A 22,430-nucleotide genomic window follows, 5' to 3' on the forward strand; every position below is an offset into this window, starting at 1 on the left:
TTTATTTGATAAAAGAAAGTATTAGAGACAAATCGTGATTGTTACTGCTTGATAAAATATGGCGCCAAGTGGAGAAATCTTTATTGTATATACAATAGGGTTTTTTGAAATTAGTGAAATATTGTTAGAGTTTTTTTTCGAGATTCTATATGTTTTCAAAAATCTCAAAAAGCTCTATTTGGAGAAGCCTAAATTTTGAGCTTCTTCAAGTATAAGCAAAATGGTTTTTTTAAATCCAAAAACTCTATTACAAATGAAACCAAACAACGTAATATTTTTTCAAGAGAGTTTTTGGGTTAAAAAAAGCTCTTTTGGATAATAGAAAAGCCCAACCAAACATACACTATGCGTAATTGTGCACGCGGTTCATGAAATTTAAAAAAAAAGAAAAAAATGTAATATCATAATTATAATTTTCTATACAAATTATTGATTATGTGGTAGGAGCTTGGTTATTGATTATGTAATAATATGTATGAGACCCTATTCCTCTTTCTGATTTGCCCTAGTCTTTATTAGGCTCGCTTGTGTAAACTGTAAAATATATATAATATCATTGGTTGAATGAAATTATAAAATAATAAAAATAAATTATATAGATTATATAATATTTTTATTTAACAAATTATATTATATCACGTGAATTTATTAAAAAAAATCATTATTAAAAGACTAGAAATTCAGATAAATTGGTGCAGCCTAAACAAAAAATATCTTTAAATTTTAAAAGACCAGAATTCTTCCACAATGTCTGATTTGAAAACAGGCATTGCCATTATCCAATAATTACTAAACTTTCATCCCATCAGATAATGTTTTATAGTCAATCACGTGACTTCCACACAGTATTTTAATGTTAATTTCCCAATCCTAATATTTCTTACAATAACACGTGAGTCTTGAGCATAGCTTACTCTGTAAAATTATAATTAGCAGTGAGTGTTTAAATGATTTTTCTTTTTTCATTTCTTTAGAGAACAAAGAATAATCGTTAAAAGAGTGTACCACTACCAGCGAAGTTGAAAACTCAAGCTCTAGCACATGAGCTTTTGGCTTTTGCTACATACGGACACGAATAACAAGGAGAAAATGACAATTCTTGAGAGAAAGACACGAGCTATAACAGAAAATTGGAATATATGCTCAGTTCCGAATTTTTCCAGTCTCCGAATAATAGATACCAAAGCAATAAACCTTTGAGGGGGAAATACTTGCGACTATATACGGAGCCCCATGTTCCTAAGAGAAGGACACTAGTAATTATAGAAACTGGAATACATCATGCCCAGTTCCGAATTTTTCCAGCCTTATAATATATAATTAGAATTGGATTCGTGAAGACGAAACTGCATAAAACAGGAGAGGGAAAGACAGACTAGGGCCGATTAAATGGACCCCAATTGTCCTCGAACAAGCCAACCAAGTAGGGCAAGCGGCAAGCCCCATTTGAGTTCAAAAGCACCATTTGATCTGTGCACTGTCCCCACATCCCACATGTTCCTTGTTCCAATTCACACTCAAATCTCTCCATAAATACGCCCTCTAATCCTTCAATCCTTCCCTAACATCATCTCTCTAGCTAGTTTTAAATTCAGTAATTGCTCTTCGTGATCCCCCACCACTATTACAATCAAAGCAAAGTTACCTACTACAAATATAATTAACCCAATGGCTATCCAAGAAATTTTCAAACAATGCTCAAGCTTTGGGAAGAAATGCAGCTGTGATCAAGATGGCCATCCAAATGATGTGCCAAAAGGCCATTGCGTAGTGTATGTTGGAGAGAATCGAAGCAGATACATCATTCCAATAACATGGTTGAATCACCCAAAGTTCAAGAATTTACTTGAAAAAGCAGCAGAGGAATATGGGTACAAGCATGATCTGGGTATCATCCTTCCTTGTGATGAACGTGCTTTCCGGCAGTTAACATCTTGGCTCATATGAAGTGAATACTTCTAGGGATATAATTATAACCACAAGGATAAGCTAATTACTAAGCCACGTTTTGTATCGAATAACAAAGAGAAAGCTGCATCGGTTCAGCTGATATATATGCTGATCTCGTGTGTGTGTGTATAAATATTCTTCTAGTCCGCCCGGTGGTTTTGACTATGACTACATTAATTAGCATATATATAATGTATCTATATGAAGTTTTCATCAAGTGTTCTTCTTGAGAAAGCTTAGACTAATGACAGAAATTAATGGAGTTACTCCCTATTTTATTTTAAATCTTTCTCATTAATTATGGCTATAAGTGCAAATATTATATTCCTTGACTTTGAATGCTCAAGAAATTAAGTTACATCTTAATGTTAATTGAAATTTAACCATGTATTGTCATAAACACACACTTGGCAGAAATAAAAAAATGATCAACACAGCTAATATCATAAACAACTTCTTCTTTATCTATTGAGCAATGATATGCATCCTCCCTCCACCCCACTAATAAAAGCTAAAAGTTTTAATAATTTAAGTTACACTTAAAAAATCTGAATCAATGTCAAAGGGACTCCTAATATTTGTATAAGTGAGCTTTGGGTAGAGCTGTTGGGGTGAGTATGATTTATCTTTTTATTAGGACTCATCACTTTGTTTGTCATGTGTGTTTGTCGAACAAAAATAGGTTTGCAATAGTGAAACATGTAGAGACCTAACTAGCCAACTGTTTTAGTGATAAACCATTTACAAGAAGAGGAACCTAAAAAAAAAAAAAAGCAGCAAAAGATACTGATATCTTGGGGCGCATTGTTAGGCTTTCTACATTCTAATCATCAATTTTAGTTTTTTTTGTTCCTCGATATGCATGCAGATTAATTTTTCATCAACTGCGAAAAGATATGCAAACAGAGGAAATCTTCGGGAAACTCTCTGTTTATTTTAACTGAAATTTCTGTTTTTTCGGTTTCACCTGGCTTATGTTTGTCCAGAAGAAACAGCCCTGCACCGGTGAGACCAGTAAAGAGAGAGATTTCTTTTTACTAATAAGACGTCTAAAAGCTATGTTATAACAATTTTTTGCTCCAGTATTGTGGGCTTAATTACTTTTAAGTGAAAGAGGGTAAAAGAAAAAGATACTGAGAAAGATGGTGACAGTTCAAAGTAGTGGCTTTACTGATGTAACACAACAGTGTCTTCACATTTATCTGTCAACGTACGGCAAACATGATTGCATGGCTATAGCTATAACAGTAGCTTAACCTTATGCTGTGCCCGTGCCACGAGCAAGCAAAAGCAATCAACCGTCCCGTGAAATAGTGTACGAGAGTCTCAGTAAATCAATGCACAATGTCTTCAGATTTGATTCTCTCGGGCGGATACTGTTTGAGTCAGCAAGAGTTTTTCTCGGACAGACTCCTTGTGTCTGGAGAATTGCGTTGTCACTTCACTAGAGATTTTTCTTTTTTCAAAAATTTAAAAGGACCAAATATGGAACCCTAGTTAGGTGCAAGTATATGAAACACGTCTTCAAATTGCAGAGGAGATTCAGCAGAGGCATCATCTCAGTTTGTATTTTTTCTTTTTTTCACCGACCCACGAATTTCGAGGGCATATAGAGGCATAATTCCAAGAATACACATAAATTTATAGAGCAGAGTTCAGTTCAGCTTTGATGATATTACAAAGATTGCCATTTAATTTACTCATCTTATGGATTTTGATTGCGTACAAATTTTAGTCATCACTATTTGCGTACAGATCTTATCTATCTCTGAAATGTAACGCCCCTATTTGCTACATTGGTACCTAGTGTTTCACTAGTGTGCCAAGTGTGCGTTTGAGTGATCTCTAATTATTACTTAATAGAAGAACTAAGAAAGGGACGTCAGCACATATTTCTTAATTTAGCAAGCACTTAATTAACCCAAAAAAAAAAAGATAAGGCTCCAAATTAAAATGAGAAAATTGAAAGACCCAAACCGAACGACTGATTTTTTTTTTTGGGGGGGGGGGGGGGGAGAGAAATTGATCAAATTAATTTGCAAAATCCACACACCCATCCAAATTTTTGGTCATTTCATTGCTACGAGCTCTATCTCTATGAGCTGAATAAGGAACTTTGATTTAGAGATTGGGTTAGTTGAAATCCCTATCACTTGCTGCGTTTTGACGTCTGATAAGATGTTGGCCCGATATTAAAGCAGCAAGCTTTAACAATATTCATTTTTTGCGAAGTTGATGCACATGCGAGTGGGGACTATACTGTCAAGCTGGTAGGGTTTTTTCTGGAAGATCTCCTCTTCTTTGTCCCCATTATTTTTAGAACCTTTTAGTCAGCGTGTATAACTTGGATGCCTAATTCAGTTAGTTCTTGCATACAAATGGTTCATGCACATTGGTTTCTATGTGTATGTGGTTTGAATCTTTTACGTATTGAAAGAAACATATTTTGGATGGCCTCTCAATTAGGCTTGGAAGAGAGTACCTACGTAATCAACAAAAAATGGCTCAATTAGTATTTCGCATTCACTTAACATATTTAATATTTTTCTCCATCGTGTAGGGTTAGGTAATAATTAGGTTCACACTCCGTGTGTCTCCTATGATTAATCATTTGATTTCTAAAATAATCCATGCTTAATTCAATTTAATGTATGGATAATCAGTTTCACCTAGGATGGTTGCCAATTCCCCCACTGATTATACTTATATAACTTACCTCCCTACTATTTTCATAATATACAATAACCTCCTAAACACTAAAATTTTAAAGGAAAAGGAAGGCGAATAGGTCATTTATTAATATTTGATTTTAGAAATTTAAATATATATTTATTATAAGAGACAAATGTCTAAAAAAAATAAAAAGTACAAAAATCTTATTATTAATTTTTTATTAACACTGAAACTTATATTTCTTATTTTTAGTATTTAAATTTTTTATTTCAATTTACATAATTAAATATGAATAAAATCATATTTAAAAAAAATGGCAATACTATAAAATTATAGTGTCAGGAGATTACTGGAAAAGGTTGGACTATTTGGACCCATCAATTTTCTCTCTACACTCTCTTTCTAATTAAGAATTTAATTATCTAAATAATTTTTAAAAATTTACTTAATTAACTCTTCACAAATTCTAATCAATTCATTCAGTTATATTCTTTTAGCATAAATTGATATCACAAAGTAAGAGAAATAAAACCCACTATTTAAAATTCAACATCAATAAATTTTTATTAGCCATGAAAGTTAACAAATATCAAGAAATTAATTTTTACCAAACACAAAAGTTAATGAATATCAAGAAAAATTTTCTTATATATAGAAAGTATGAAATAGAGATCATGATCTACTAAGAAAGGAAAAAAAAATTCAAAAGAGAATGAAATTGGATGTTTGGTTTACAGAATATGAGTATAGAGAGAATATATAATTGTAAGATAGAGAAAGAGATTAGTAAAAGAAGATTTTGAGATCTTCAAATTTTAAATTTTTAATAATGAATTTATTTTTAAAAAAATGTGTTTAGAGAGGAATTTTTGTGGATTCAAATAACCCCACTCTATTGGATATTATGAAAATAATATGGAGTACTGAGTGATTTATATTAATTTCAGTAAGAGAGAAACTGGTGATCTACCCCCAAACTAATTACTTTATTTTATTTAACTAAGAGTGACCAGAGCTTATTTTATTTTCTATTAATCATTTATCAATTGCAGACTGTAAATCCTCAGATCCCTCAGCTAGCATTTACTTCATTTTGATTCTTTTAGAACTCCAAGTTGAGCTCTGAAATGGAAATGGAATACGGATTTCTCAAACTACTCTAAGGCAAGATATATAATTCAATTTGATAATTATACGAAATATTGAATCTACTTGACCTAATAGCTTAAAGTGTTAGATGAAGTTTTAATAAAGGTGCTCTTATATTAAAATGAAAATTGAAAATGTACTTGAAGAATTAAAATTGAACTCAATACTTTGACTCTAGTTCTAGTATATATATATATATATATATATATAAATCTAGCAATGAGTCTCAAATAATGTGTCTAACTAACTAGGAAAGTGAAAGAAAATTAAATTAATCAATTTCTTAATATCCAATCTGCAGTATTATTATTTTTTTGATACCACCCCCTTTCTTTGGAACGCACCGTCTGCTTGTCTGATGACATTTGTGAGAATTTCTGGCTGCTTTTCCTCTAATATATATACTACGCCATTTTAGTAGGATTGATGAATGCAATATCAAGGAAATCCCAAGTGGAGGTTTGAAAAACTTTGTGGTGCGTCTACCAGATCTAAATTAAATGTCGCCTCCATCTCTAACACTTATTACTGTTTTTAGGATGCAGTTAAGGGTTCAATTACAACGTAACATATATATGTAATATCCACCACAATTTCATGTTTTTGATAGCATAATTTTCAAACATTGTATGTCGCATTCGCATATTAAATAAATACATAAGTATCAAATATAATGATAAGTTTTTATCAATAACCCAAAAAAAAAATAAAAATTGACGGATATGTAATAAACGTTACATCTTAGCGGAAGTCAAGAACTTTTTGTAGAATGGCTACACTATTTTTTTTTAAAGCCAAAAAAATAAAAGAAAAGAAAAACTCAAAGTAAGCCCTCAAATCATAACACTTTTTGGGTTTGATAAATACCTTGTGAATTAAGTTTATCTAATAAGAAAAATTATCAACTTCAGAGTTAAGACTATGGTAACCACCGGCCACTGGGTACCATACCAACAACCCGGCACTATTAGATAGTTGTAGTTTATTGATTTTTAATAAAGTCTTAATTATTCCACGATGCTCAAACTCTGGTGTACGGTACCCTTTGGGAATCATAGACAAAACCAATTTTAAGGAATTAAAAGCCAAATAGTGATAAATATTATTGTCATCACTAGTTTATTTGAGATAAAAACTATATATTTCTAAAACAGGATGGAATCAGAAAGAAGTTGGGGAAAATGAAAATATTGTCACAGTTTGTCATTATAATAGTGGTAGTTTTGTAAATACCGCAAGGTAATTTTTGTGAAATTACAACATTAGTATTATATAACAAAAATAAAAAAAAAAAATTTATGGCGTGACTATTTGAGCCCGCTAAACTACTTATGAAACTCTATTTTTAAAAATTATTTTTTATTACTAAAATGTCTATAACCTAAATTTCTATTATAGACAAATAAATCCCTAAATCTATTTGTTGTACGCTCATTTTCTTTGATTTTTTTTTTTAAACTCATCTCTTTGGGGTTTCTTTCTCATTAACAACTGTTGTTGGAATGAAGTCTTAATGATTGGATTAGGCGAAAAGCTTTTGGCCGGTAAAGCTCCTCTTGAATTTTGCCAATAAATTATTTCCAGTCAAGTTGCTAAACCACTGCTTGATTTGCTGCCCTCCGCCATAACTCACCAGCGTTCGCCTCCACCAAATTATTCCCCATTGTCAACTCTCTCTTTCTAGTCCACATAACTTCCAGCTGCTGCTTAGTTTACCGAAAACCGAAACCAAACCTCCAACTGCCACTTCACTTTAATTTTCTGATCAGACCGTCATGATTCAAGTCAAAACACCGCAACCGTCACACTCATCAACCTCAAGTCCTCTAGATCCACCCATCCTTGTCCAATTTTCTGATCACAGTCACCGGCAACAAATATCATCTTTTGCTTGTTCACAGTTTTACCCAATGCTTTCTTTTAATTACTTTATGTCCCTTCAATTTTTCAGTCGTCAAGAAAAATCCCCAAAATGCCCGAAAAAGAAAGAGGAAATTAGGAAAAAGAAGAGAAAATTAGAAAAAAAAAAGTGTTGCAATGAGATGTAGAGAAGACAATGATGATCTTTCTATTAAGATGGATTTATTAATACTGAGGATATTTTTTATTCGATCTTCCAAATTGAAGATACTGTTGAAAATATTTTAGAAGATAAACATATCAAGTATGTATCCTCTAAACTAATGGAACATGGACAAAGAGTTTGACATGGAAAAAATAAGATTCAAACTGGGCTAAAAAGAAGACAAAAGGTTATTTTAATTCCATCAATCAAGTAAAATATAAAATTTTAAATTGTGATGATAAATTTATTTAGAAATAAATTTAATAAGTATTTTGGTAGGTTAAAATAATTTTATTAAAAAATTTGTTAAATTTTGACTGGGTTATATCCCATCTTTACCCATGAATAGCTTCGGCCTTGGTTGCGCCTTTCAATTTCTTGGAACAGTTCACGACATCAAGAAAATATCAGATCTGTATCCTTTTTATGTCATGGAAAACACGTATGAGCCGAGAAAATATCATGATTGTCTGTGTCTTGTTGTCCTCAAAAGCAGAATTGCAGGGTGTTCCTAAATTTGAAAGAATTCCCGTTGAATTTTATTAGTATTGCTGGTTTTTTTTTTCTTCCCTTTATTCTATTTGCATGCTACCTTTAAAAAACTTGCTTCGTAAATGGCCATTTTTAAAGGAATTCTGAATGCACTGCGAAACTTTGTTAGTAGACTCGGTGGTGAACCTACATTCATTAACATTGGCCTTGTGGCCCTCCGGTGCTTTTCTAGTGCTCTTTGATGATCCCAAATTGAGGTGTTGCTGACGAATTTAAGATTCTTTTGACGAACAATGGAGGCTTTATCATAGGCTTGATAAGTATTACGTGGATTGGTCGGCCAAATCGTTGGATTCATTAATACAATTATGCCTATTTCGTTATCTCCAGTGCTATATATTATCCATGTTTCCCCATTTGGGTGCCTTACAGATTAAGAAGACTTTACCATACATTCATGGACGGCAGTCAGTTTACATTAACTCCCACTATTGTATCTTCACAATTTGTCCAAATTATCTGAAGATGCAAATTGTCTCCTGAAACAAACTGTCGTTCTCAAATTAGCAATAGTTTTAGTACTGTATATGGATTCTCTTCCATTAATAAATTTACTTACATATATGGGGGCATAATGGATTAATGGTAGTCCCCATTCAGCCATTCTTTCCGCGACAAGGAATGAGCGCAAAATCAATGTAATGCTTCCCACATTGATTTATCAGGATCATGTTAATATTCACAACTAAAACATGTTATAGACAAACAAACATGCCAAATCAAGAAGAAGAAAAAATTGAACTTATAACGACGCAATTTTAAAGAAATGGCAACAATAACATTAGACTAGTCTCAATAATAAACAATTTGTGAGAATTTGATATTTTGACTAGTTGGTGAACATATATATGAAAAAAAAAATTAAATAAACTGATAGTTCAATTACAACAATCACCTCTCTTTTTTAGTTGGTTAGTATCTCATCTCCTTACTCAGGTGAAAGACTAAAGTCTTCCAATTATTGGGGGAGTGAAAAAAGAAAGGAAAAAAAATGAGCTTGGTGAGCTTTAGGCTCTATATTGGAATACAAATTTTAATTGAAAAGGTGGCTGCTAATATATCTCTAAATCTCTTTACTAAGACTCTACTTCAAATTCAATCTATTAACTAGCATGAAGTAATGGTTTGTTTACTTTTTGGATTAGGAAATGAGAATGATTCTCATTCCTCATTAATATAAAGGAATGGGAATGCATTTTTGGTGGAGCTCGTAAATTTGAGAATGATAAATATAAATCTCATTCCCACATAGGAGGTGGGAATAAAAGTGGGGAATGAATTGATATTTTTACTCTTAAATAAAATAAAATAATTCTTTTTTTCACCACATTTAAATATTAAATAATTAGTCTAATTCTAATTCTAATAATTATAATACTAGTAATAATAAAAAACTATTATTATTATTATTAGTAGTAGTAGTAGTAGTAGTAAATAATAATAATAATAATAATAATAATAATAATAATAATAATAATAATAATAGTAATATTAATAATATTTATAGTAAAAATATTTACTCTTTATTTTGCTAGTGAACAAATAACTAAGGGCATTTTAATAACTTTAACAATTCATTCTAAATTATAAGATAAAGTAAACATATTAATGAGAATATATATCATTTCAATTCTAAATCTCTCAGTTCAAATAAATAATTTATTATGAATTTCACTGCTTATTCCGCTTTCTGCCCATTCTAATTTCGAAAAAGTAAATGCACCATAAGTGCATTGTTAGACTATGCACTAACAACATCACACAAAATATTACATAAACTTGCAATCAGTAGAAAGACGAATAATTATTTGATTTCAAATCACCATTTATCTTTGAGAGGTTGGAAGATTCAAGTGAAACTAATACACATTTAAACAAAATTTATGTGTGAAGAAGATGTACAAGTAGAGTAAGAAAGCCCAGGCACGGGCCCGTGGGGAAATACTAAGCCCATATCGTTCATTCACAGAGTAGGCTTTTTGAACCCCCCGCCCCCCCTCTTATTTCCGTATAAAAGTTTTTTTTTAATAGAAATTGCCTAAATAATTAATGATAAGTTAATTTCCTTTATTTTGAATGAGAATTCAATTAAACACTTAAATAAATTATTTCTTAACAATTTCTTTCACACCTGTCTCATTTCATAATTTATATTTATATTTTAAATTTTAATTGAAAATATTCTTTTTAGAAGCTTCTAAGAATTTACAATTATATAGATAGAGATTGCGTAAGAAGAAGAAAATAAGTTAAGATTTTAAGATTTATAAATATTTTATAAATAAAAACTTAAAATAAACTTTTTAGGGTGAAAATTAATGACAAAATGATTAATTTTAATTTTTAGCTTAATCTTCTGTAAATCAAATTGGGGTATTTTAGGGAATAAAATTTAAAAGGGGTGTTCTAAGGATGTTTGAGGGGTGTTAAAAGATCCACTCGCATTCGTAACATTCACATCACACAGCTCGAAGCCCATTAAGGCAGCAGGCTGGAACAACCCTAACCCTAATTGCAAGTTCTTAGAAGCGACCGAGCGATTAAGAACGTCGTCGTAAAACAAAACCCTACTATAAAAGCCGTACAAGAACAAACCCTAATTGCATCTTCCCAAAAACACACACACATATATATATATTCATCAGCCCGCCGCACAAGCTCAGTCTCTTTCGCCCTCTAAAGAAATGGGTCGTGTGATTCGCGCACAGCGTAAGGGTGCAGGTTCGGTCTTCAAGTCCCACACCCACCACCGTAAGGGTCCGGCCCAGTTCCGCAGCCTCGACTTCGGTGAGCGTAATGGTTACCTCAAGGGTGTCGTCGCAGAGATTATTCACGATCCGGGTCGTGGTGCCCCGCTGGCCCGAGTTACCTTTCGTCACCCTTTTCGCTACATGAAACAAAAGGAGCTTTTCATTGCCGCTGAGGGTATGTACACGGGTCAGTTCGTGTACTGCGGCAAGAAAGCCACTCTGATGGTTGGTAATGTGTTGCCCGTTAGATCTATCCCTGAAGGAGCTGTCGTTTGCAACGTTGAGCATCATGTTGGTGATCGCGGTGTTCTCGCTAGAGCTTCTGGTGATTATGCCGTTATCATCAGTCATAACCCCGATAATGACACCACCAGGTCCTTTTTTTTAACTTTTTTTTTTTTTTTGGGTTTGCTAGTTACTTTTTTATATTTAGATATGTGATGTGATTTCAAATATGTTAGATGTTAAGCTGCTGGTTGTTGTTGAGATGCTTACTATTAGTATGTATATTGCGAGGTCTATTTAGCTGTTATATTAAATGTTTTAGTTTTTAATTTCATTTGCTTGTTTAATTAGGGTGGTTTGTAGACATGGAAGTGTTTTGAACAAATTTAATGATGTTCTTTTAGAGTTATGTCCTTTCGTATTTAGGATTGTGCAAGCACCAAGATGTAGTGCAAATTGAATTTGTGGAGCTCTTTGTTTCTTTTAAGTTGTATACACCTAGGATGTGAAGCCATGTTTATGTAAGCAATTCTATCGTGCATTGATTATCCCTTGGTTTCTCTGTCATTGATAAATTTTTACTTGCTGTTTGGTTTCTTAATGAAGCTAATAGAATAGTATAGAAAGATTTTGAAGGGCTTTTGGACTTGGGTGGGGTTTAATGTGTGTTGTTAATTTTTGTAAGGTGGAAGGACTGGTTTCCTTTCCAAATTTAGGAGATAAGGCGACCACTATTGTAGAATGTTGCAATGTCTCTTAAATTTAATATTGAGTTGATTGTGTGGTTGCAAAAACAAATTTCAGTGGAATTTGGGACTTTATTCTTTCAATAATCTTTCTCTGTGATGTCTTAAAATGTTTATATTGTTTGTTTCTTCTGTTGGTTGCTTCTGAAACTGAAACAGTCAGTATTCCCATTTCCCCAAAGTTAGAATACGTAACTTTTGGTATCATATCCATACAGGGTCAAGCTTCCATCTGGTGCCAAAAAGATTATTCCAAGTGGCTGCAGAGCTATGATTGGGCAGGTTGCCGGCGGAGGGAGGACTGAGAAGCCCCTTCTCAAAGCTGGTAATGCATACCACAAATTCAGAGTGAAGCGAAACTGCTGGCCTAAGGTGCGTGGTGTGGCCATGAACCCAGTGGAGCATCCTCATGGAGGAGGTAACCACCAGCACATTGGTCATGCTAGCACTGTTAGGCGTGATGCTCCCCCTGGCCAGAAGGTTGGTCTTATTGCAGCCAGGAGGACTGGTCGGCTCAGAGGACAAGCTGCTGCCACTGCAGCCAAGGCCGACAAGGCTTAAATCCTTTGTGTTACCACAAATCGTCTCTCTATCGCGATCTGTCATTTTACTTTTCCTGCTGCATCATTACCTTGGAAAAATTTGTTGAGATTTGGATCTCTGGGATGATCCTGATGTTAAATTATGTTGGCTTAAAGTTTAGCTTAATTTGCTCTTATCCTAAACTTTAGTTGATTTTGATATTTTTGGATATATTAATGGATGCCTTCATCGAATTAAGTATATGGAAAGGTTATTTTTATCTGAATTGAAAGGTTAACCTTCCTCAATGTTCAAGTTGACTGGCAATATAGCCATTCAATCCCTTCTGTCAAATCATAGGCAGCACCGGGCAGCGTGGAATTGCGGTATAGAAGTGCAAGCAGGCAAAATGGTCTTACTGCGTCGAATTTTGAATTATAAATTTGGATTCGCCGCAATGTAAGATAACCTTTTGCCAGTAGTTTCAATTGATCCAAAACAACCTAAAAGTTTAATAAAGGATCAGTAAAAACGATAAGCCCAGGTCGTTACTACATTTTTTTAATCCAAAATTACCACTAATCAAAGTTTTTTTAAATGTTTGGTTAAAAAAGAAGTGGAGTTTTTTGAGCTCTTAAAAGTTTTTTTTTTAATCTTGTACGTAATGTCAGAATTACCCTAACATAATTTTTCTGATTCCATAATACCGTGCATTTATAAACACCCTCAAAAATAAAAAGTTGGACCACACCCATTAATTTTTTACCCCCTTTTTTTATGCAAGCTTTATCGTTCTGCCTGTTGTGTTTACTGCCCAAATCCAGCGTTTTTTACTGTTTCTTGAATTATTGAGGTAAACTAATGGGTGGTCATTGTGTTATTTGATTTTACGACTCACACCTTGCTTGTTTTACACAAAAGCTGATATGGAGTTGTTGCTTATGCTTCTGTGGACGGAATGGGTGGATTTATCATTTATGAGGAAGGTTTGTTAGTTTGGAATGGGCCTATTAGTTTCTCAGAGACTTTTGCTATAGTTTCATGTAATTTATCAAATTGAATAACTGTTTAAATTAAAAAATTTGGTGAGGTAACGTATAAGCAATGAACTAAATTATTTTACTCATCTTTTTGGTAATTTTCTTTTGGAAAAGCACTTTTAGAATTATAGAACTAAGTAATCTAATAGTTGAAAAAAGTTTTTTAATTGAAAAATAAAATCTTTAATAATTTTTTTTTTCAAAAACTCTATTTCTACAATTTTATTTCAAAAAGTAATCAGAGCCTTAATTTGTGTTTAAAGAAAATTAATAAACTATTAAAATTCAAAAAATTCTATTCAATAAGCTAAACCAATCTTAAGAGATTGTTTGTTAAACTTTTGAAGTCTGATTTTTTTTTTTGTAATTTATATAGGATTTTAAGACATTTACATATGAATAAAAAAGTAATTTTTTGTGATTTTTATCTAAATAAAAAATGTCTAGATACGAAGTAAATATTATATATTTTTTAAAATATTTTACACAATCTATTTATCTCTTAAACTTTAAAATTTATTTTTTTTTAAAATTTAAAAAGGTATAAATATTAAATAAAACTAAATAAGATACTGTTTACATTCAGAAATTAAAAATATATATTATATAGAGATTAATATATGACTTACAAAGGAAATAAATAAATCGTTAAAAAATAAAAAAGCAAATGAAAGGGTCCAGCTATGTTGTAACAGTAGTTTTGCCCAAAAGAAAGATAATAAAACAAGTGTGGTGATGACTTTAGAGCGCAGCGTGTTGGGGACACTCACTCGGCCCTTCGACAATAACCGATTGTCACTGACGGCCGACCCGAAAACTCTCTTACGCTGTTTGAGACTATCTCTATCACTCTATGGTTCTCTCAAAGAGATATCTATTTTTCTCCGTCCTCCATCTTCTTTTATTAACGGATACAGCATTGTGTATTCGGTTTCCGGATCGGGTCTCTACCTCCATTAATGACGAATTGGGCCGGCCCCTAAAAGCGGCGGTTTTCGCTCTTGGTAGCTTCTGGAGATCCGAAGCCGTATTCGGCTGCTTAAACGGAGTGGTAAGGACCACTGTCGGCTACGCTGGCGGATCCAAAACCAACCCCGAATTCCGCAACCTTGGTGATCATGCCGAGTCCGTACAGGTATCCTCATTTGGACTTATTATTATTGGTGTTATTATTATTGTATCTATAATATTGTTTTTTTTTTTTTTGGGCATCTATTCATGATTCGTTTTTTTCCTGATCATACAATAACAGTCTTCGTATATATATGTGTCTCTACGAAAAATCTGGCTGTATTTAGCCATCTATTTGATGTTGATTGATATGAAGTGAAGATTATATAGCATCATGTTCCACTAAGCTGCCTTTGCTTCATCGTTGTGTGGGCTCAATCTTTGATCACTGAGCTGTGGACTTAAGAATTTGAACTATTCAATTTAATGGTAGTTTTCCCTCGGGGCTCTTTTAAAACCCTTATCCATTGGCTTTGTTGCATCAAATCTTGTGGGTTTTTTAATCCATTATTTATTCCATTTTTTGCAGAATAGGATTAAGCATTGATATCATTTCAACATAATTGGTCTCTAATGGAGGGGTTTATACTCCACAGAGGAAGAAATTTACTAATCAAATAAATTTTTCTATGTGATAAAGCTAGTTCCATGGTGTTCTTCCTGAAATCTTTTCTTTCTTATGAAATCAACTTGCTGGGCCTGGGTTCTTGTTCGACTGGGGAAGATGGATTGTGTTTAGTCCTTTGGATTACGGTTCAACCGTTACTGAAGTCAGAGTGGGACAAGAGTTGAATAAAGAGGGTACTGAGACTTGCATTTTTTCCCTTTTTTTTGATTGCTGAGACTTGCATTTTTAAATTGATCAAGTTCTGATCTATGCAGCTGATGGACGTGATATATGCTTACCCTCTCTGTGATTGGTTCTAGAGAGGGGTTATATCTAATCGGTGTAACACTTTATATTAAACTTTAAAAAGATATATGGAAGTATGCAATATGCAATATGCATCAACTCTTTGACACCAGAATCCATATTATTGTTGTTTGCATGGTGAATTTGTCTGATAGCCTATCAGGCTTGGATGTAAAGCTACCGATAGATCTTAATTGCTCTCCAAGGGATATTTCTATCATGTTCCAATGAGTTATATTGGCTGGCACTTTCAACATTTTCTGAAGTTAAAGTGGGGGGAATACTTATCCCATTTTTATGCAAGAAGACTGTAACTAAGTTACATATGCTTCTAACTAGTTCATACAGCTTTCTTCTTAGAAATGCTACTTGAATTTGAATATGGAACTTTTCTGATATGGTTTTGAAAATGCTGTGCAGGTTGAATATGATCCCAGGGTGATCAATTTTAGGCAACTTTTGGAAGTTTTTTGGACCAGTCATGATTGTAGGCAAGTATTTGGGCAAGGTCCTGATGTGGGTAATCAATACAGGTGAAAATATTTGGAGGCTGTAACATTTCTTTGTCAATTCCTTTTTCCCTCTTTTTGGAATGGTAGCTCTCTCTTATGTCATGTCTAAGCCTTTTATATCATCTGTGAACTGTTGCGTTTTGACAGGTCCATTATTTTCACTAATGGAACAGAAGAATCCAGATTGGCCGCTCATAGTAAAGAAAGGGAGCAGATGAAATCGAAGAGCAGCATAGTGACTACTCAAATTCAACAACTCGTAGCTTTTTATCCTGCAGAACCTGAACATCAGGTTTTGTAATTTTTGCTCTCTCTTTCTCTCTCATACTCTGTTCAACAATTGTGGAAGCATAGAGTAAGCTGTTGTGATTAGCAGGATTCCAGCAAATTTCTTATGGTCTTCATAAATAATGAGTTCTATCAGTCATGGTTATGTCAGATTGCGTAAAATATTTTTTTTGAATGGAAATCACTGATGCCATTAGACGGATGTATTTTCTCTACTGTTGTACAATTTTAGATTATGTGTCTTTGCTGATAACCATGTATTTTTGTAAAGAAAATAACGCTTTTCACTCTTTTTTTTCCCGATTCCTTAGTTTGAATTTGAATAATCTGACAGGTCATTGTAGCCTGCTTTTTTGTTTTCCTTTTTTTTTTTTCAATCCCTTAGTTTGAATTTGAATTTGGTTGTTAGGTTCGAGGGTAAAGTATCTGAGAAACCTTCCCAATAAACTAATCAGCTTCCATGTTTTGAGTCTGCAGAAGTTTGAGTTGAAACGAAATCCTTTCCTTATTCACCTTATGGGAAACTTACCTCAAGAGGAGCTCGAGAAGTCAAATCTGGCAGCAAAACTAAACAGTTATGCAGCAGAGCTTTGCCCTCCTAGGATTCAAAAACAGATTGATGCTAAGATCAAAGACATTATTCGAAAAGGTTGGCCTATTTTGAGAGATGAATAGGTACGAACTATAGGTAACTTTGGATCAACGTGCTTCAATGTTGATATGATCAACAATTGATCCACTCCTTTACTTGGTTGTTCAAGTTGTGAGCAATTGAGCCGGTTGATTGATTGTCTTGTTCATCCACATTTCATTGGTTAAATTCATTTCTGCCTTGTAGTTGTATCAAATAATATGTTGTTGCTTCTGTTAGAATGATGTACATTGTACTTTAATCTGATGTCTTCCTTTAAACTGAGGTATCTTCCGGATGGCGATGATCGATTGAATATCAGGAAATTGGAGACAAAGCAATATTGGCAATGAAAGAATTTTACTTTCACCATGGCATTCAAGGATGAATATTACAGCTGTTTTAATGAATTTTCAATTTTTCATTATTCATAATGTCATTGTAGTTATAATGTATCTCATGAGGGTTTAGCAAGTTCACGAACTATGCTTGCTTCAAAAAACACTCATAAACTCAAACCGCTCTGTTGGTTTACTGGTTGGCTTGTCCTCAACACAAAGGAAAGTCTCTCCATGTTTTTGTGAGAGAGTAGAATATATTCTAGTTCACGACTTCACGGTGGGCCACTCCATTGTCCATTCTTTATAACATAATATTTTTTTAAAAAATATATTAGATATTATAAAAATAAAAATAAAAATAGAACACTCATAAAATTTGTAATATCAATGGACTTGAAAAAAAAGTGAACACAGATATTTTATATTTACCCTGTATGTAATGCAGTGTATATTAAATTATTATTTTTGTTTTTAAATTTGTTCTTAACTTTAAAATGGTCAGAAAAATAATATATATATATATATGAATACTTATCTAGGTGATAAATTTTATAGGGTATTATAAATCAGTTTACAATATTCTAAAATTTAATTTATGATTTTGTAAATACATCTTAAAATTTAATTCCAAATTAAAAAATTTTCCCTATACATGACTAATTAAAACTAGTAAATCAGATTTTCAAATAATAAGATTGTATTACAGGAAAAATTATGAGTAAAATAAATATATTAATTTGTCTATAAAAGAGAAATGAAAAATCAAAAGATTCGAACGCCAAGTCGTTTATTTAATAAAAATCTGTGGAATAGCAAAACCAATTAAAATCCAATGGCAAATAAAATGTCGCATGACTAATTATCTAGAAAATGCAAACCTAACCTCTGTTCTTTACTCTTTAGGTTATGAAACAGTTAAACTCGAAAAACAACTGATCCAGTATATATAAAGCACACAAGCCCCGCTGCAAGTGAAATCCTCATAGCGAAAAGCGGCAGCAGCGAAAATAGAGTCAGATCGAAAGAGAAAGAATAGTTCGATCTCATCCGCAGATCGAAGGCCAACAACAAACGACAAGGAAAGAGATAAGAGTAGTCACAAGAAGAAACCAAAAATGTCGTCGGCCAATCAGGTGAGGGCATCTCACATCTTGATCAAGCATCAAGGTTCTCGAAGGAAGGCTTCGTGGAAGGATCCGGAAGGTAGAGTCATCAGCAACACCACTAGAGAGAGCGCCGTCTCTCAACTCCAAGCCATCCGAGACGACATCGTTTCCGGCAAGGCCAAGTTCGATGAAGTCGCCTCTCGCCTCTCCGATTGCAGCTCCGCCAAACGCGGCGGTGATCTCGGTTAGTTCCTAATTCTTTTTCTAAAAATTGTTGTTTTCTCCAGTATTGAAATTTGAATGCTTCTCTCTCTTTTTTTTTAAAGCATATCAGGGATGTGAAATTAGTGTGTTGATGTTACTTCAATTAAAATTATTGCTAATTATAGAAAAGAAACTTCACTTTAGTTGCAATAATAGCTCCAATTTTGTGGTTCTAGTATTACGGTTACCATTATGTTAACTTGCTGCTTTCTGCGCTATGAAAATATGAATATTCCAGATTGAGCTTCTAAACTGTGGCTGTCATGATGCTTATAAGAATTATTATCTGGTGCAAATGTATGCATTTTCCTATTGTCCAGATTGTGACTGAATTCTTTGGCGGAAGATTTGAAGACAAAATTGTGAATTCCAATTTTTTAGCAATTCTTCATATCGAGTTGTTGGTCTATATTTTAAGCAAATGTGGACATTTCAGGAGAGAACTAATCATCTGTACGGTTAGTGATGCATAGAATTATTTTTTTAGTGTAATTTAGCATGGCACTTGTCCGGGTTGTTACACGTCCTCTGTGGGAATTTTATTAATGTATTGAATTGATCTTTCTTAATCTTAACCCATTTGTGAAGACAGCTTGCCTAATGTTTTTGCTACTGTGTACTGTTACTTGAAAAATATAAAGGTCTTGAAAAGGGTCAATGATTTCCGTTTTCTTATTTGATCTCTAACTGCCGATAATGAACTCTCCTTTCTGAGAAGGGCAAATGTTGTTCATTTTCTTATTTGATCTTTAAGTGCTGATGATGTACTCACCTCTCAATTCTTTCTCGTTTTGAAAATTTAGGCGGAATTATTTCTACCAATGTTGATGATATGCTGACTTTTTCATCCCATTTTTTGCATGTGTCCAATTAAAACCTCTCAATTTCTTGTGAGGGCATGTGTTTGTATTTAATTAGTTTCAGTATGTTTTCTTTATTGCATATATGATTACATGTTTTCAAATATGTCCTTAACATTGTAACTTTATAATGATGTTAGGTGAGATTGTGTCATTGAAAATGTTATGTCCGAACTAAACACCATATAAATTTGGCTGCAGGTAATTTTGGTCGAGGCCAGATGCAGAAGCCTTTTGAGGAGGCAACATATAATCTTAAAATTGGTGAGATAAGTGAAGTTGTGGATACTGATAGTGGGGTTCACCTTATCATGAGGACTGGTTGATTATTAATGATAAGCTCATAATGGATTAACTGATTTGTTCAGTATATTCTGGAAACATATTCAAGAATGTTGTCGTTGGTTTTACTTCAGATGAATGTTGGTCTTCTTATGATAATGCTGGCGAGCCATGCTATATTTGGCTCGTTGGAGTTGTTTTCTTAAAGCATGTAGTTTATACATGGCTGATTGTGGTTTGGGATTTGCTTGAATGACTCCAAAAAATTCACCTCGTTTGGTTTCTTTTGCTCTTGTACTGTCTAGCCATTTCTGAGTAATACTCATTATGTGGTGTTTGATTATTAGTTTTTTAACAGCTGGCTAATTAAAAAAAAAATACTATTCAGTGATGAAAAACCTTTTTTTACCTCTGAAAGACTGAAATCTTGGAGGACGAGGTTGAATGAGGCACATGGGAGGGCTTAATTGTCCAACCCAAGAATTGGCCCGATGTTGTTAGGATGTACACTTTGTATGTTGCTCAATTTCATTTGAGTTTTTCATTTTTTTTTCCTCAGAATGTTTTGGGTCATGACTCATAAGTTGTTTACAAAATTATTGTGACAGAAAATAATACGTCTCAAAGTCTTTTCCATGAGGTTTTATAAGTTATTAAATTATTATTTGACCTTATCATTTGATGAATGAATGTCGTTTAGAAACATTGAACACAAGAATTAGTCGTCTTCTCAAGTTTGATCAGGCTTCTGGCTTTAGGATTTTCTGATAGGTCTGAATTTCATTGAGCAAAGCTTACTTGTAGATAAGACATTCACCTCACATAGCTTACCGTTTACAAAAGGAAGAACCATACCAAGTTACAGTTCAAACAGCTTTTTAAGTCTATACTGTATTTACATATGGCATTTCTTGCTACCAATAATTATCTCTGGTGACCCCTAAGGTCGTCCGAACATCCTGACGAGTCTCCTAGCATATTGAACATCATAATCAAAGGAGTTTGGCGTAGGAGGGAACTGTGTCTGCGCTGATGTAGAAGTAGAAGCAGAAGCAGAAGCATGATATGCTTGTGGCACTTGATATTGCATCGGATTCCTGTAACAATTTGTATATGCCGTGGGATATGAAGGTGGAGCATGAGTTCGTAGCAATTGGTAATACGGCGAGTACAAGTTTGGATCTGCATTCGGATTATATGCATAAAAGTGGCCTGGATGATATGGTGGAATTGATTGGTGGCCGAATCTCCTTATCATCTGTGTTGCTTCCCACTTCTGCATTTGATAATTATATGCCTCCGGGACCGGACTCTGAACGAAAGGAAAAACGTGATATCTTTCGAATTAATTAATTAATGTAAGAGAGGAGACTCATGATCAGTAATTATAGAACCATTTTCAATATATAAATATTGAAACCATTTAACTCCTTAGAAACTGAAAGAAATTTAAAATTTACAGGAGGGAGACTGTTGCTTGTTTCGGATGAAGAATCAATGTTGATCACCTCCACGGCTCCATCAGACTCGGCATCAGAGACTGTTCCAAGAATGTTATTACTAACACCGAAAAAGAACTCATAGATTCCAGGCAGAGGCACATTCAAATCAAGCTCCTTCAAATCCAACTCGAGCAGAACCCTCGAAGCAGAAAGATGAAGATTTGGCGAATCACTGATCATTACGGGGCTTTGTCGGGAGCCAGGGCCATACATCCACTCCATCTGCTTCCGAAAACATATATTTCATGCAATGTTGCAATTACGGCTTAAAAAAAAAAGCAAACTTTGACAAAAGCACGAAAGTTACATGGCTCATGCTATGGACCACGCCACAGAGTTAAACAGTTCCTTTACAACTTTTGCGTTTATAATAATAATGTTTTTGTCCGTACATAATATTAAACACCAAAAAGCCACCCAAAAAAAAAAAAAAAACACAAACTCCGCATAAACATTGCAGTTGGTTGCCAAGATCGTGTACCTGGAGAAACCCGTTAGCATTTTCAAAATAATTATCAGGGGCGTTCAAGTCGATCTGATCCATCTTTGGCTAGCTCTGGCTACTCTGCAATGAAACAAAACGTTTTAAGATTCTAGTTCAAGATATACAGAGCAAATTCCAAAGCTAACAAAGCAACTTTATAAGTTAACTATATAGCAGAGAGAAAAAACGAACCTCAAGAGCAGAAAACTTGATTCCTCAGAAGAAAAGAACAGAAAGACAAGTGTTAATGAAGATGCCAAGAACACAGCTTTGTGGCTTTGAGTAAAAAAAGGTACTGGCAATCCCAAGAGGGCGAGAGCTAGCCAGCAAGAAACCTTTTTCTCTCTCCTCTCTTTATTCGATCAATGTGCTAATACTGTGATGTTGACGTTGATCACCCACTAGCCATGCTGACTAATTATGCAATGATAAATGAATCAACGGCTGCGATGAAGCAATCGGAAGCGAGTGATGACTTGGCATAACTCATAGATCGAAACGTGTTACACGTGTGCGTAAGCATTTCTATGACTAATCATGTTTTGGTTAGGGATTATGAGCCTG

At 33.6% G+C, this 22,430-nt stretch overlaps 4 protein-coding genes across 6 annotated transcripts; 3 read left to right on the top strand and 1 right to left on the bottom strand.

Moving 5' to 3' along the window:
• The first annotated feature begins 10,926 nt into the window (after positions 1-10,926).
• Positions 10,927-12,895, top strand: LOC18037444 (60S ribosomal protein L8-1). Its single transcript, XM_006425450.2, has 2 exons — positions 10,927-11,513; positions 12,329-12,895. The coding sequence occupies exons 1-2, from the start codon at positions 11,074-11,076 to the stop codon at positions 12,669-12,671; spliced, it is 783 nt and encodes a 260-aa protein (XP_006425513.1). The 5' UTR covers positions 10,927-11,073; the 3' UTR covers positions 12,672-12,895.
• Positions 12,896-14,414: 1,519 nt separating this feature from the next.
• On the top strand, positions 14,415-17,396 carry LOC18037445 (peptide methionine sulfoxide reductase A5). The gene is made up of 4 exons (XM_006425452.2): positions 14,415-14,807; positions 16,017-16,129; positions 16,256-16,400; positions 16,874-17,396. Exons 1-4 carry the CDS (start codon positions 14,526-14,528, stop codon positions 17,069-17,071), a joined length of 738 nt encoding a protein of 245 aa, XP_006425515.1. The 5' UTR covers positions 14,415-14,525; the 3' UTR covers positions 17,072-17,396.
• Positions 17,397-18,199: 803 nt separating this feature from the next.
• On the top strand, positions 18,200-20,171 carry LOC18035733 (peptidyl-prolyl cis-trans isomerase Pin1). The gene is made up of 2 exons (XM_006425453.2): positions 18,200-18,718; positions 19,800-20,171. The coding sequence occupies exons 1-2, from the start codon at positions 18,484-18,486 to the stop codon at positions 19,922-19,924; spliced, it is 360 nt and encodes a 119-aa protein (XP_006425516.1). The 5' UTR covers positions 18,200-18,483; the 3' UTR covers positions 19,925-20,171.
• A 382-nt stretch (positions 20,172-20,553) lies between these two features.
• Positions 20,554-22,188, bottom strand: LOC18037388. 3 transcript variants are annotated; one of them, XM_024180730.1, is made up of 4 exons: positions 22,059-22,188; positions 21,864-21,942; positions 21,341-21,604; positions 20,554-21,192 (listed from the first exon to the last, which is right to left on the bottom strand). In XM_024180730.1, exons 2-4 carry the CDS (start codon positions 21,924-21,926, stop codon positions 20,821-20,823), a joined length of 699 nt encoding a protein of 232 aa, XP_024036498.1. In that variant the 5' UTR covers positions 21,927-21,942; positions 22,059-22,188; the 3' UTR covers positions 20,554-20,820. The 3 variants fall into 3 exon arrangements, with proteins under 3 accessions (XP_024036498.1, XP_024036499.1, XP_006425517.2); XM_024180731.1 differs by having other exon boundaries at positions 21,389-21,604; positions 21,864-21,947; XM_006425454.2 differs by having other exon boundaries at positions 21,864-21,947.
• Between the last annotated feature and the right edge of the window lie 242 nt (positions 22,189-22,430).

This window comes from Citrus clementina, unplaced genomic scaffold, assembly GCF_000493195.1.
Source record: "Citrus clementina cultivar Clemenules unplaced genomic scaffold, Citrus_clementina_v1.0 scaffold_7, whole genome shotgun sequence".
In the NCBI taxonomy this organism is placed as follows: domain Eukaryota; kingdom Viridiplantae; phylum Streptophyta; class Magnoliopsida; order Sapindales; family Rutaceae; genus Citrus; species Citrus x clementina.